Raw genomic sequence first — 16823 nt, forward strand, 5'->3', positions numbered from 1 at the left:
GACTTGTCCTTTAATCCAGTGGTCCTCAACCCTGGCCTACAGGGCCCACTAACACAGTGGTTCTCAACTCCGGTCCTCGGGACCCACCAACAGGCCAGGTTTGCAAGATAACTAAATTACATCACAGGTGATCTAATTTGCTGCTCAGTGATTGCAGTATTCTAGTCTGCATCCCCCAAGGTAATACTTAAAATCTGGCCTGTTAGTGGGTCCCGAGGACCGGAATTGAGAACCACTGCACTAACAGGCTGGATTTTCAATATCATTTGCTGCTCAGTGATTGCAGTAATCTAGTCTGCATCTCTCCAAGGTAATACTTAAAATCTGGTCTGTTAGTGGGCCCTGAGGACCAGAGTTGAGGACCACTGCTCTAGACTGCACACGAATTTTCTCGGCCAACAAAAATCTACTTCAGAAGTGATGTCATGTGATGGTTTACTTTCCGTGTGTTTTTCTTCTCTGAGCATGCCCAGTCTTGCTCATCAGATTTTTGTCTGCCGAAATCTGTACTGACTGATGGAAATCGGCCGTTGTGTTGACGGCCAACAAAAATTTTATAGCCTGCACACCAGATTTTGTTCGGCCGAAAAGTCGGAGTCTGTTGTCGAAAGCATCATTTGCTGCTCAGTGATTGCAGTATTCTAGTCTGCATCTCCCCAAGGTAATACCTAAAATCTGGCCTGTAATGGCACTTTTCCACTGCAAGTACCGGCTCGGTCCTACGCGGCCCTGCTTGGCCCGGTTCGCTTTTCCACTGCTGGTACCGCATGGTACGGTATTGGAACGGTTCGGTACGGTACGGTATGGTTTGCTTTTCCACTAAAGTAGTACTAAAGTTAAGTGGGTGGGATAACAACGGGGTGGGTGGGATTCTCTGACCAATCAGTGGCTAGTAGTGACTGCATGCAAGGGATTGTGGGATATGGTACCGGGTATGGTACCTCTTGGAACCACAATTGAGGTGGTACTGTTTTTGAGAGCCGTACCGTTCGGTTCCATGCAGTGGAAAAGAGCCGCCGTACCGTACCGTTCCTACATCGTACCATGCGGTACCATGCAGTGGAAAAGCACAAAAGCGAGCCGAACCGTTCGGTTCCATGCAGTGGAAAAGCGCCGCCGTACCGTACCGTTCCTACACCGTACCATGCGTTACCAGCAGTGGAAAAGCACAAAAGCGAGCCGAACCGTTGGGTTTCATGCAGTGGAAAAGCGCCATTAGTGGGCCCTGTAGGCCAGGGTTGAGGACCACTGCTTTAATCCTTTCACTGCTAGAGCCTGTTTTGCATTTTTTTGCACAAATTTAAAAAAATAATTTTGGACCTGAAGATTACACAAAAGTTAACCCCCAAATTGATATATATTTTCTGAAAGTCGGTATCCTAGAATAAAATACTGGTATTTAAAGTGGAGTTCCACCCATTTTAGTGACTTTAGTTTAGATGTATGTAATCCCCTTTAAAACGACTTTTACCAATGGAAAGTTTTTTTTTTTGCTAGTAAATACCTTTATTTTCTGCTTTATTTATCCTCTTCTCACTTCCGGGTCCGGTCGGCGATTACGTCATTCGGCGATTCGCAGTGTGTGCTGGGATGTATCTCAGGGCATGAAATCTCGCATTATTACACAGGAGATGAGCTGCACTGCGTGCTCTGCCCCGCCTCCGCCCCGCCTTATGGGAAAATTGAAAAAATAATTTTGATGTAATAAATTTTCATCTTGAAACAAACTTTTTTTTTTTTTTTTTTTTTTTTTTTTTTATATATTTAATTTAACCAGAGCCGTTGGTAAAAGGATTGCGATGGGATATCAGCAGGTGTCCTGGTGTGAGATCTTCTGCTGCTCCCACCAAATAACATTCATTAGAATATTCTCATCAATAACAGCTCCTGGAAAACATTGTTGTCTTCTAAGAAACGAGATAAAAGTGGAAGGTCTGACAACACCCAGCAGCTTCCTCGCACCTGGGGCTCGGAAGATCGGGCTCGGCGGTTGCCTGGAGAGAGAGAGGCTGTTTGTGATGAAGGGAGATGGTTTGAGGTTTTTTTTTTTTTTTTTTTTTTTTTTTTATATATTTAATTTAACCAGAGCCGTTGGTAAAAGGATTGCGATGGGATATCAGCAGGTGTCCTGGTGTGAGATCTTCTGCTGCTCCCACCAAATAACATTCATTAGAATATTCTCATCAATAACAGCTCCTGGAAAACATTGTTGTCTTCTAAGAAACGAGATAAAAGTGGAAGGTCTGACAACACCCAGCAGCTTCCTCGCACCTGGGGCTCGGAAGATCGGGCTCGGCGGTTGCCTGGAGAGAGAGAGGCTGTTTGTGATGAAGGGAGATGGTTTGAGGTTTTTTTTTTTTTTTTTTTTTTTTCATGATCAATTCAAGCAAGTCATTGTTGGGTACTGACACCCCATTCACACGCATGTGCGACTTGTCATACGACTTTGGACATCAAAGTCACATGACAAGTCATACCCCATGTTTTCCAATGATAACCATTCATATAGTGGTTGTAAACCCAGTTTGATGACTTTCACCTATAGGTAAGTCTTCAATAAGACTTGCCTATAGGTGCTGTAAATATCTCCTAAACATGCACTGTTTAGGAGATATTTGCAGTGCATGCAGCCGATGACGTCATTGGCGCATGCGCTCCTGAAGGAACGGCCACCCATGCCGTGACCGGCGGCTCCCGCTTGCATGCGCGGGAGTGGCATCACGCGGCTTCAGCCAGAAATACAGCCAGAGTCCGCAGACCCAGAAGGAAGACGGGCAAGTTGCAGGTAAGTGTCACAATGTGCTAGTATATGAATCATACTAGCACATTATGCATTTACTTTGCAGTAATAAAAAATAAGGAAGAGTTTACTTCCTCTTTAGACCCCGTTCACACTGGGGCGACCTGGTCACCTGACACGTCGCCGTAGGTCGCCTGCCATAGAGAAGCTGTGGACCCGTTCTAATAGGAGCGACACAAGTCGCTCCGACTTAGAAAAAGGGTCCGGAGCTTCTTTGGGGTGACCTGGAGCGACCTGCATTGACTTCAATGATATGAAGTCTGTGGCGGCCGCTCCGAGGTTGTGGTGCGAGCTGCGCACCGCGACTTCACAGGTCGCCACCGAAAGTCGGGTCACCCCAGTGTGAACGGGGTCTTAAAGAGTGATTGTAAACGAACACCTTGTAAAACAACCCATTCATATTAAAATAGAAATGAAAGGCAAAACATTTGTGTATAGAGAGAAAAAGATAAATTCAATTTCTCCCTTTTTTTTTTTTTTTTTGTTAGTTTTATTTTATTAAGGATTTTCCAGAGGTTCCAATTTTTCCCTTTTTGATAAGTGATCACATTCCCTCTTTTCTCAGCTGCATAAGAGCTTGGGGAGGAGAAGCAGCAGCACACTGAGCTTCCCAGTGAATGGCTGTGTAGTGGGGGCATTTCGGGACAAGTCTGATCATTGGAGGAGGGTACACAGTAGAGCTGCACGATATTAGGGAAAAAAAGTACATTTTGATATTTGTTTTTCAACGATATATATCGCGATATTAAACTGGGAGGAATGCAGAAGACACTGACAGTGTGGATTAGTCAGTCGGGACTCACAGTGGTGGTAGGAGGTAGAACAACACAGCCCGACGTGACATCCGTCCCACACGTTCAGTCTGCCACCCTGCAGCTAGTTCTCTTGACCGAGCGGTGAGCGCGGCACAGCGAACCAATCACGTCTTGAGTAAGCGGCACAGCGAAGCAATCAGGTGTGCAGGCACGCGTCATTGGTTAGCTGTGCAGCTGCTCACGGCGCGCTGCTCACCGTTAAGTCAGGAGAACTAGCTGCAGGCAGGCAGGCAGACTGAACGTGTGTGGGACGGATGTCGGGCTGTGTTCAGCTACCTTCTACAACCACTGTGAGTCCTCCCGACTTCTCCCTGCCTATGCCTACTATCGTATGTTCGGCGATGTGACTATCGCCCACGCCCGCAGCACAATAGTCGATATCACATCGACTATCTTTCAGCCCTAGTACACGGAGTTCCCAGCATAGCTAGAGAACTGACCACGCTGTGCTCTTCTGCTTAGTGTAGTCAGTTTTTAAAAGCAGAGGGACTGGCAGGAACACCAGGGGTTTCCCATAAAGGAAGCAATACAAAGAGAACGGAGACTTTCTCATACAAGTACACGGTACAGCAGCCACATATCAGGAATATGAAGTGTTGGGGTAACAAACACTTTAAAGTGGTGGCGCCTTTAAAATAGTTCTTGCCCTACTTTGATCTGACTTTCATGCAACTTGAGGGTCATGGACTTCAATGTTAACCCTCAAAAATTGCATGAAAGTTGTACATGAATGTTTTACATGCAACAGTTGTTCAACAATGGGACCGACATTGCGGAGGGACAACAAGTCACATCCAAGTCGCACCCATCTGAAATTGCACTCCGATGCCGGCGCGACTTTGCAGTCGTAGAAATGTGAATGGAGCCTTAAAGAGCAACTCAAGACCACAATTGAAAGCAATTAGTAAATTACTAAGGCCGGCCATAGACAGAGCGAATTTCTTTCCTGCAACCACCGGAATGCCTCCCGCTGAGCCATTGTGTTCTCCCGGGGGGGTTGGCGGGGTAAGCGATAACACCCCCAGGAGATCAGTGATTATTGCTACCGGCTATAGAAGCCACTAGTGATAATCGCATGTAAAATCCAGCAGGCTGGTTGTACCCAAGTTGATCGGTTAACTTTGGTACATTTAACCTGCCCATACATGGTTCCAATCTTTGCCGGTTCCTGCTGAACTGGCCAAAATTCCAACTGTCTATGGCCAGCTTAACACTCAATGTATTAGATCCAGTTCACACCGCATGTAGTCCAATTTGCTTTTTGTCGGCATCAAAAACGCATGGTTTGTAGGTAATATGGTTTCCAATGGCATTGTTCACACCAGTGCGGTCAGTTCCAGGGCGTTCCAGGTCTAGAAAATGTTTTTTTTTCAGCACTGGACTATACTGGAACAGAGAGTAAAACACATCAGCCCCAGCACAGTGGGGGAAAAAAACTGAAAAAAAGAAAGAAAAGAATAAAAAAGCAACTGGAATGCATCTGAAAAAGCACCAAAAACGCACCAGAATGCATCAGGAATAGATCTGGAGTGCGTTTTTGTGGTTTGAACGGACCCTAAAAGTGGAACTCTAGAAATGAAACAGAATCTACTCTTGCATTGCCCAAGGGTTAAATTCTCGTTTAGTTTTAGGGTGCAGGGATAATGGTATATTAGCTCATTCCTGGCTCTGGCAGGCTTCCTCCATTCATGCCACCTGAACTGGCACTGTAAGCTTCCTAGGGTGTCCTTAGCTGCGGTCGCATGCTTGCCTCCTCTATGTAAAAATGCTGGGTTTATAGCCCTGCATTGTATGTGATGGCACTAAGGAACGGCTCACAGTCTTGAGTTTTGGGTAGAAGAGAACAGCGCCAACGTGTGTGTGGTGCGTTGTGAGTCTTGCGTTGCAGTCCATTGAGGTGCAGTTCATAATAAATGGCACCTCACATAGAGCAAGTTGCCATTCATTGGGTTACCAAGCAAGGGTGAATGGCCCATAATTGTCCTTATCACCAATGTCACAGAGAATGAAACTGAGCCCAAGGCCAACATTAAGTTGCCACCAGAACTAGAATGTCTTCTCATGCAATGCTTTAAGTGACCCAAAAGAGGTGCCGGTAATCTATTATAGCCTATAAATTTTGTCGCTCACCCCACCCCACATCAGGGTTTCCACAGAGCATCCCCCCTGGGCTTGGACTCCGGAGCAGGGGGACTCACTGGTGGTGGCTGGTCTGGCTCTGGAGTGGGAAATATTCTTGGGGGGGCAACTGAGGGCGCAGATGTCCAAAATGAGCGTACTGGTATGCTAAGGCGCACGGAGAGGTGGCGGTAAGCTCAAGAGCCATATTTGGAAGTGGCGGTACGGAGTACCAGTGCATACCGGCCCACTTAAAGCACTGTTCTCATGCTGAAAGGGAAAGGTGGTGGTTGGATTCGAGGTTGCAGTAAACAGCAGCGATTCAATTTTCTACTTTTTTGCTTTAGTATTCCCTCTCTAGCAGCATATGTTTGTCCCCACATCTCCTCCTCCTTCCCTTCCCCCTCTATCTGAATTATACGGTACTTCTGGGTATGATGAAATGCGACTCCCTTTCCTTGCAGTGCTGATGATTGGCTCACGGCTGTCACGTTTTCATTCTTTGACTCGTTTGAGTTATCCACAAAAAACATACATATCCGGTGGTGTTCTGTAGGGATTCTCTGCTGCACACTCAGTCCTGCACCGCCATCTTCTCGTCATCAGCAGCCACCTGTGTCTTCCACGTCTATCCCCCACCCGAACAATTCACCAATCAGCGACTTGCACTGCACTCTGTCACTTGCCTGACAAAGTGGCTCCGAAACGTTTCCTTATGTTTACCATGTGACCACGAAAATTAAAGCTTTGGACCCATTTTGAGGAACCCTTGGTGTGCTGGTAACATTTCTTCACTTGGATTGTCTACGGTGTCCAGCCTATGGGCATTACAGCACCCAATATTACTGAATAGCCTTTTTCAGGTATGTGTGCATGGGGAATATTGTGTTTAGCCCCCCCGACATGGCGCATCTTCAGGTAACTGGTTCCCCCTTCCAAGTTCTTGCACCTGGACCCATGGCATGGCGTGTCTTCATGGGGCCAGCTATTTCTTCTAAGTTCTTGCACCTGGCCCCCTGAGGTGGCACGTGTTCAGGGGGCGGGCTCCCTCTTTCAGATTCTTGCACATGGCCCCCTGAGGTGGAACGTCTTCAGGGGCAGGCTCCCCCTTCCAAGTTCTTGTACCTAGACCCCTGATGTGGCGTGTCTTCAGAGGGCTGGCTGCCCTAACGAGTTCTTGCACATGGACCCCTGGTGTGGTGCCCCCTGTCTCCTCCAAGTTTTTGTACCTGGACCCCTAACTTGGCACATCATCAGGGGGCTGGCTGTCCCTTTCAAGTTCTTGTACCTGGCTCCTCGATATGGCGTGAGTTCAGGGGGTTGGCTGCCCCTTCCAAGTTCTTGCACCTTGCTCCCTGATGTGGGGCATGTTCAGGGCACTTACTATCTCTTCCAACTTCTTGCACCTGGCCCCTCAACATGGGGCTTGTTCAAGGTGCTGGCTGTCTCTTCCAAGTTCGAGCACATGGCTCCTTAACAACAGGGGGGCCAGTTGCAAGATCCAGGAATCGACATCTAGCTCCCTCATGACGCACAGTGGTGCATGAGCTGTAGAGTACCCTAAGGCCTCCTGGACTGCGTGATGTAAGTGTCTCAGGAGGCTTCAGGCAACTCAATACATTATTTTTGAAGAATCTAGGAAATGCTGAGAGGTTAGTCCAGAAAACAACCCACAAATCAGCTAATTGTAAGAGAATGATGGAAAGTGGTGGGGAGGTTAATGGTCCACTTTAAATTTATTATCATATGCCTTACAAGATCAAAGTGTTATTACTTTTGTCCTCTTGAAAGCAACCAACCTAGCATTATTAGAATGCATTTAATAAATCAAAACGTACCTATAACCTCTAACTAAATTAGTCATATTTTTCTTCTTCTTTCAGATTCCGCATTCTCCCCTCCCATTGCTGATTTTGGAATATTTAAAGCGACCACTTAAGTACTTTCACCGCTTGAGAACGTTTTGTCAGTCCAAGACCCATATACTTTGCACAAAGCTTGTGGTTTGTTGGATTTGTCATGGAGCAACGTGAAAACACCAGCGGCAACCGGCAACGGTGTTGTGAAACCGATTTCCTGCCATCCGCCTCGTCGGCGAAGGCCCCGGCCAACTCTGGTTGTGCTGGAGGAGACACCTTGATGCCAGCCCCCGGGGCCACAAAGGCTGGACCGGGAAATGTGGAGTCGATGGAGCCGGAGGAAGAAGACGAGCTCGGTTCGGGGCGAGACGTGGATTTAAACTCCAACGCGGACAGTGAGAGATGGGTGACCGGAGATGGCTTGGAAGAACAGGAGTTCTCCATCAAGGAGGCTAACTTTACTGAGGGGAGTCTGAAGCTCAAGATACAGACCACCAAGAGAGCCAAGAAGCCCCCCAAAAACCTGGAGAACTACATTTGTCCTCCAGAGATTAAAATTACCATAAAGCAGTCGGGAGAGCAAAAACTCTCCAAGGCTGGGAGGGCCGGCAAAGCTGGGAAGGATGACGAGAGGGTTCATCTGAAAAAGAAGGTAAGGAAACCGATTCTAAAATGTTGGGGTCAATTGTTCTGAAGAAAATTAGATTCAACTTGGAAGACCTTTCCTAAAATTTAAGTTTCTTTTTACAAATTGAAAAATAGAAAATCGAAAATGTTTTAGGCCCCGTTCACACTGGGGCGATCCGACTTCCCCAGGCGACCACACAGGTCACGGCGCGCTGCTCGCACCGGGACCTCGGAGTGGCCGGTACGGACTTCATAACATTGCAGTCTATGCAGGTCGCTCCGGGTCGCCCCAAAGAAGCTCCGGACCCTTTTTCTAAGTCGGAGCGACTTGCGTCGCTCCTATTAGAACGGGTCCATAGCTTCTGTATGGCAGGCGACCTGTGAGGCGACCAGGTCGCCTCACAGGTGGCCCCAGTTTGAACGGGGGCTGATAATCAAGTTTACCAAAAACACAATTAGTTTAAAAAAACAAGTAACTTTTTAACAGTCTTCTAGTTGTACTTTTTTTAACATGAACCTGACTTTGCCCAATCAAATCAAGAGTTTTATTGAATTGCGGCCTTACCCATACCCATTGATTATACTCCCCAGCCTTCACTCCCCCACTGCCTTGTTTATAAGAGGCCTCATGAAAGTTTAATCTTGCTAGAGCTTGCCCATTCCCAGAGAATGACCCATTCCCACAATGACTTCCCATTGGTCCAACAAGACTGTAGAGAGCTCATGTCAACCATTTCCATGTTCTCTCACTAGGCTCACAACTAGGGTTACGGCCCTTTGCTCTAAACTTGGAGCTTTTGTTTTTTTTCTTAACTGCCGTATTAAATAAAGCCAATGTGTGTGGATTTTTCAGAAGGGCAGAATGGTTAATTTCCAGTTCCAATGGTGGCTTTAGGATGTCTTTACCGTAGCCTGTACTCGTTGACTTGGATCCTAATAGATAAAGACTTCCATTAATGACTGTTATGGCAGGTGGATTCATTTCTAGCGCTGTACGGCAGTTTTACTGTACCATGCATCCAGTTTGTACCCATTGGATGGTAGGTCGGTGGTGTGATGTCACCTGTTGTAAGCTCTGTTCTCATGGACTTGACTTTGCCTTAGATGATGTTCTGGGAGGCCATGAAAGAAACCAAATCTTGAGGGGGCCAAGTTTGATCTGGCAATCTGCTATCTGTATGCAGTCTCTGGAACTTGGTTTCTGTTTTATGAATGTGTCCAATAAACATCCTTAAAGTGGAATTAAACCCTCCCATCGATTTCATCCAAGGAAGCTGCCATCTTGGCCTCGGTTTAATGGCCAACTGCCATGATGCTGCACATGTGATCAGTTATGACAGCGGCCATTGGACGGTTTGACATATTGGTTGAGAGCACAACCTATGTGACAGTTACATTTCCGGTACGTGTCGGAAGCGTAACTGTTTTTTGAAGCTGTTAAATCAATGGGTTTACTTCTGCCTTAAAGTAGTATTAAACCCAAAATTTGATTATCACTATATTGTCAAGGTTACCGGCACTGGCCTAATTTTTTTTTTTTTAAAGAAAACACAAGGTTTTTATTTGGTGCATTGATTCATTAAATACCCTACTCGACTACTTTTTTTTATTATAGCCTAACAAATGGATAGAAATAAAATAAATACATTTTTTTTTTATACTGTAATTGTATTCTACTGTTATAGTATTAAAGCAGCATTAAACCCAAAACCAAAAATGTAATATATTACCAATCATTAGATGTGGTGACTGCATTTTTTTAGTTTTTTTTCCCTTCTGCCGTTACCTGGTGATCTGGCCAATAACACACCTCCTGTATTATTGTGCCCCAACTACAGGAGGCACCTGAGGACATCAGCATTGTCCATAGGGGGGAGGGTTGTTAGATGTTTTCCTTCTGTTTGTTTTTTTCTGGTGACCTGGCTAGTAACACACCTGTATTATTGTGCCCCCACTCTGGATGAAGGAGCACAGAAGGCACCTGAGGACATCAGCATTGTCCGTGCGGGGGGAAGGGTGTTAGATGTTTCCCTTCTGTTTTTACCTGGTGATCTGGCTAGTAACCCACCTGCATTGTCCGTGCGGGGGGAAGGGTGTTAGATGTTTCCCTTCTGTTTTTACCTGGTGATCTGGCTAGTAACCCACCTTCTGTATTATTGTGCCCCCACTCTGGATGAAGGCGTACAGACCGCACCTGAGGACATTAGCATTGTCCGTCTGGGGTGAGGGATGTTGAATGTTCTAGCAGATTTAGATACACTAACAAATTTGAAGACAAACTCCAGCTAACACTTTATAAGCAAACAGTTTTTTCCATTTTGGGGCTAAAGGTTTTACATAAAAGCTGATCATTGTAAGCACCCCTCTCAGTGGTAAATGGTTTGTCTCATCCCTCTGACTCATACATCTGCAGGACAGCTTATTTTGAAAAACAACAGACTTATTGGCTGGATCACAAGGTGAAAATAAGGAAAAGAAAGACTAAGGCCTCATGTAAACTGCAGCTGGTTTAGGTGCAGTTGGGAGTTTTTTTTTTTTTTTCAGCAGCCCCTGAACTCTGCTCTGTTATCTTCTCTGTCCATGTACACAAAAAGACAGCCGAGTGATCTCAAACGAAGTCCGTCATAGGCACAAGAGGACGGTCAGATGTGCAGACGCCAGATATTGTTAAACCAGTGGCGGCCGGTGCTCCATGGGCGGGGGTATGCGGCAGACAGACCACACCATACCCCCCGACCACACCAGCTCCAGCCCACACACCATACCTACCCGTGGTCGCCGGCTCACTCACCCTGGACTGGCAGGCAGCAGCAGCGGTGGCGGCTTCCCCCTCAGTCTCCTCCGTGAGTCGGGATTCTCCTGCATCTCCTCCCTCCTCCTCCTCCTTGGCCAGTAGGATGCCTTCTTCTTTCGGCCAATCAGGAAACTGGTCTCAGGACCCGCTTCCTAATTGGCCAGGAGAATCCATGTGACAGTAGCAAATATTCGGTCGCTATTGTCACACAACTGGGTGGGCTCAGGGCGCAGTGCTCTGTGCCCCTAAGCCCACCCTTTCTTGAAGCCTATTAGAGCCTCTGGCTCTAATCACATGCTTAAAAAAAAAAAAACCCCATTGGAATCCATGCGTCCGGCGCCCCCCAATGGACAGGCCGCCACTGTGTTAATCTGACCTATATAGGCAGATATAATAGACTCAGACCCTGGAGCAAAGGCCTAAAAAATCGCAACTGATTCATTCTATTGGCCAGTATATTTATACTGGGCAGCGTTTAGGCGCAATTACAGGCTTTTAAGCGCCTTTGGGCGCCTCCTAGCGTTTTTTTTTTCCGTAAAACCGCTCCCCTCTTGAATGCCCAAGTGATTTTTTTTTTCCTGCCTGTAAAGGCCTATGTGTGGAAGGACACACAGGCTAACATTGAGGGGCATTTGGAGGCACGAAAAGCAAACGTCAAATGCCTCTAACAGCCGCAATAGTGCGCATGAGGCCAAAATGTGTTTCTAAACACAAGCAGGGAAAATGCCTGAATGTGCCTCTTGAAGTCCCCTGTACAGCAGGGCTGGAGTGTGAAAGGAAGAAGCTTTACAAGGAGCCAATCAGTGCATGTGGTTGAAGGAGGAGGAGAGAGCAGAGTGACAGAGATGAGTTAATCACTGTACTGCTTCTCCTACCGCGGATCGCATTTAAGAAGGGCGGTAAAGTCTGCCGCTCATGTAAATGGCCTCTTATACTTACTGAGAATGCATCCCCTTGCTGTGAAACAATGCATCTGAGGTTAGGTTCACTTTAAACCTTGCATGGCCAGAATCAACTAAATCAGTTTGAGTCTTTGGGTCAAGCCTTCGCCCCGCCGGCCGCGGTGGTGCGCTGTTTAACATTTCTGTACCGAACAGCAGCTGTGTCAATTGAAATTGCTGAAATGTGTGTGCCCCATGCACGCTCCCCCCCCACCCTGATACAACTAGTTTGTAAACTCCGGCAATAGACTTTGTACCCCGCTGACATTCAAAAACAAATTCAGTCCTTAATGTCTGCACGGGCCGCGGTGGCATGGATTCAGATGCATCAATGCAAACCACGCCAGGTGGCCCGGCCACCCCATCTCTGCAAGTCATAGAAATAACAGCATGGTGGTGGACTCAGCCGCTGGCTATGAAAGACGAGAGATTATCCCTCCCGTCTGGGGTCTTGATTGACTTTCTTCAATAGTCTCGCTTTACCGGTCAGCGTTCCAGCCAAGAAAACGTCTATTAGTCCGGGACGGAGAACGTAGATGTTTGAGAAGGACGATGCGCCAGATCTGTCAATATCAAAGCTGCTCCAACTGTGGTTGGCAGAGATATAAGAGTCCCACATTGTGCTTGGAGCTTCAGAAGAACACGGAAGATTGTTTGACTTTCGTTTTTAACATGCGATGAGAAAGAGGTCAGTCCAGCCAAAGGTCAAATATCAGTTCTTGTAGGGTGCGTGAGGATTAATATAATTTCTAGGGTTAACGTACATTTCAAAGCGTAACCTCTGCCTTGCCTTCAGGCTTGATTAGTTGTATTGGCTCCTTTCCTGTACTAAAGTGACTTAACTCTGATTTTACTGCACACTGTGGGCCTCACGCAGTGTGCATTAGAAGCTGCGGCACATCAGAGCCTCGTTTCCCAAAAGGTGCCTTTTTAAAAACACAATCTACCCAAAAGGGATATATTAGATATAGGTGGAGCCACGTGTCTCAGATAGTCCAACAGCAAAAATCTCTTTGCCATAATTCCCAGCTCCCTGATAATGAGCATAGCAGGCATGCAGGCCTGAGATCTCACCAACAGGGTCTCCAAGAGGAAGAGGAACCATGCTTTACCTCTCCAGGATCTTCCAAATATGGAAGACTCCGTTTTGGGTGGACTCACATCTTTATGTAAACCCATTAAACTTTCCGACTTTGGCACGGCTTCAGTGTTTTACTAAATCGCATTAGAGCAGTGGTGGTCAACCTAATAGGGTGAGGGGGCTTCAACTGTACTCTTTGACATCCACAGGGGGGCCACATATAATCCACATATGTGATGATATAGATGACAGCCATTGACTAACTGCTGGGAACATTCTATAGGTGCTACAGAAGCCAAGTTTGGGACATGTTGTTGGAGGTTAAGACAGGTCACATTGGGGGAAGCCGATTGAGACTGGGACACGTTGCAGGAGGCCGCTTGAGACTGGGGCACATTGCGGGAGGCCGCTTGAGACTGGGGCGCGTTGCGGGTGGCCGCTTGAGACTGGGGTGTGTTGCGGGAGGCCGCTTGAGACTTTGGTGGGTTGCGGGAGGCCGCTTGAGACTTTGGTGGGTTGCGGGAGGCCGCTTGAGACTGGGGTGGGTTGCGGGAGGCTGCTTGAGACTGGGGTGTGTTGCGGGAGGCCGCTTGAGACTGGGGTGTGTTGCGGGAGGCCGCTTGAGACTGGGGTGTGTTGCGGGAGGCCGCTTGAGACTGGGGTGTGTTGCGGGAGGCCGCTTGAGACTGGGGTGTGTTGCAGGTGGCCGATTTTGAGACTGGGGTGTGTTGCAGGTGGCCGATTTTGAGACTGGGATGCCTTGCGGGAGGCCATTTGAGACTGGGGTGCTCGTTGCGGGTGGCTGCTTGAGACTGGGGCGCGTTGCGGGTGGCTGCTTGAGACTGGGGCGCGTTACGGGTGGCCGCTTGAGACTGGGGCGCGTTACGGGTGGCCGCTTGAGACTGGGGAGCATTGCGGGTGGCCATTTGAGACTGGGACGCATTGCAGAAGGCCGCATGATACTAGAATGGGTTGCGGGTGGCCGTCTGAAACTAGAATGCTTTGCGGGAGGGCGTATGAGACTGGGATGCATTGTGGAAGGGCGTATTAGACTGGGGCAATTTGCATGGGGGCCGTTTAAGACCCTGGAAGCATTGCGGGAGGCGAATTGAGACCCAGGACATGATGGAGACCATTAGAGAATGTGCTACCATTGTGGTTGTTTATTGGCTGCTGATGTCCAAGAGCTCCACAGAAAGTACAAATAGGCCACAGGTCGGGATACAGGGCATCAGCCGTTGATGCATCGGCTTCCCTTCACCAGGTTCATAGTTGGCCATTTCTTAAAAAGGAAAGGTCACTTTTAATAAGTTGGCTTTGGTCGAAATTCTAAATGTCAATTTTTTAAGGGAAGCGGTTTTTCCCCTGCGGATTGTGAACTCTTTGCTTTATCCTCGACCATTTAGCGTCTATACGCGGCGGGTAATAGGATTCACATGTCAGCCGCAGATTAATGGAAGATCCTGGATGGATTTCCTGAACTTCATCTTTGTGGTTCCCATGTGTTCTCCCACAATAAGTCAGGATCACTCACAAGTCTCCCGCTAATGCGTTCTGTCGTATATCCTATCCTGCCGTGGAGCAGATGTTTCCATCAGTTTTCATGTTGCGTCTTTTGGCAATAACGGCCCTTCGTCAATGAATAATCCACAAGCATAGACAGTCTGTTTAATAACAATTCTCCTTCTAATGTTCCTGAACTTTATGGATCCACTATGTTGTGTTTTTTTTTTTTTTTTTTGTTACCGACCTTTTGTAGCGCTGATGGTCTCTCTCCACCCTGACAGGTTATAGTCCACTTCCACTTTTGGTGATTACGTTTAGAGGCTCTAAAGCAGAGCAGTCAAATTAGTGGACCCAGCATCAGTCATATTCTAAAGGTATTTATCGCTAGCCCTCCACCTGACAATGCCTTTAAATGCTTTTGTTTCTCCTGAAGGATGGAGCCATCCTTGTTCAGGCATCATTCAAACATGTACTTGGTGAACTGAGAGAACACAATTTGTGTAAATCCTGGTGCCTGTGCAGTTTTTGGTTGTGTCTATCATTGTTCAGCCACAAAGATGATGGGAAACAGATGACAGCGTCATGTAAATGTTGGTGCCTGTGCTGTTCTTGTGTTCACAAATCTTCACACCAGCTCCTGCTGCAGCCTCTCACCTCCTGACTGGATACCAAGTTTCAATGTCCGGTCTGATCATAGGGAGAGGAGACTGAGGAAATGCTTCCTTCTACCTGCAGCAGACGAATGACATCTCAGCCTAGACAAAGTCACTGGACTGGAACTCAAGGATGGCTTTTTAGGATATTGTTGCTCTGTATTGTGACATGTCAGTAATTTATGCCTGCAGACTCTAAGGGTCCTTTCACACGGAACGGAGTCTGTTCTGCTCAGCGAGGGGATCGATCTGCCAATCCCCGCTGAGCAGGCGGATGACAGGTCCGTCTCCGCTCGGTGTGCGGAGACAGAACTGTCAGATCCCCGCTCTCCTCTATGGGGAGATCGGATTAGAACGGACCGCCTGTCTGTTATGATCTGATCCCATCCGATCTTATCTGCCAGACGGATAGAAAATATAGGGGGGGCGTCCCGCGTCCTGTGTCCCGAGGGAGATCGCTGTACTAACGTTGGATTGTTAGTACAGCGGCTCTGACCGGAGCTGACCATTTTTTTTTTCCTGTTCAACAGGAAAAAAAAAACAAGGCTTTAGGCTGCTGATTGGACAGTGCGCGAGTTGAAGCATGTAGATACGGTCATGCCTATACTGATCCATGCTGTAAACATGTTCAACATTTGTACAAAGCAATAGGGCACTGTTGTATTTCACAGTGGCTTAGTGGTTAGCACTGCTGGTTTGAAGCACTGGGGTCCTCCGTTCAAATCCCACCCATGTAGAACTACACGATTAATCATTAAAAAAAAATCATCACAATCTCGATTCCCCCCCCCCCCCCCCCCTCGCGATCTTAAAACGGCATTTCCTCGATTCATACAGAGTTGTTATCTGCCCACTCACAGCTGTCAAAAAAGGGAACAAAAAGAGCCTCCGATGTTTATCAACATTGTTAAGGCTGCGAGATAACTATAAACACAATGTTTTTTACAATGTATCATTTTGTTCTTTTAGATCAAGGCAGTTTAACCTTAAGTGCCGGTTCACACTGCAGCGGCACGACTTCGGGGGCGACCTGTGAAGTCGCGTGCACCGCGACTTCGGCGCGACTTGCACGGACTTCATAAAATGAATGTCTATGCAAGTCGCCTCCAGGTCGCCCCGAAGTAGTACAGGAACCTTTTTCTAAGTCGGAGCGACTTGTGTCGCTCCTATTAGAACGGTTCCTGTACCGAACAATGGGAGCGCGACGGACCGCGACTTGTCAGCCTGACAAGTCGCGGTCCATGTCGTATCAGTGTGAACTGGCACGAAAGCGGTTGTAAACTACAGGTTTTTTTGGAGGGTTTTTTTCGGACCTGTAAGGTAAATGCATAATGTGCTAGTAAGCATCACATACTAGCACATTATGTGAAACTTGCCTGAAAACAAAGCCCTCCAGCGACGTGATGTAATTGCTGGAGGCAGCGTCCATCTTCACCTGGTCTTCCTTCCGGGTCCGCAGTCTCCGGCTGTGTGACAGGCTGTAGCCGGCATGACGTCACTTCCGCGCATGCTCGGGGGAGCCGTCATTCACTGCACAGATATTTGAGAGAACGCCACGGGTGGTCGTTCCTTCAGAGCGCATGCGCCGATGACGTCATCGGCTGCATGTAATGCTGTGTTTCTCAACTT

At 47.5% G+C, this 16823-nt stretch overlaps 1 protein-coding gene across 1 annotated transcript in view; it reads left to right on the top strand.

Moving 5' to 3' along the window:
* The window catches only part of SETBP1 (SET binding protein 1), a 307969-nt gene that overhangs the window by 45451 nt on the left and 245695 nt on the right, over positions 1-16823 (top strand). The window contains exon 2 of the mRNA XM_082258943.1: positions 7617-8244. Coding sequence (XP_082115069.1) covers positions 7753-8244 — 492 coding nt within the window. The 5' untranslated portion in view covers positions 7617-7752. The remainder of the gene's footprint in view (positions 1-7616; positions 8245-16823) is intronic.

This window comes from Pelophylax lessonae (genome assembly GCF_965119305.1).
Source record: "Pelophylax lessonae genome assembly, chromosome: 1".
In the NCBI taxonomy this organism is placed as follows: domain Eukaryota; kingdom Metazoa; phylum Chordata; class Amphibia; order Anura; family Ranidae; genus Pelophylax; species Pelophylax lessonae.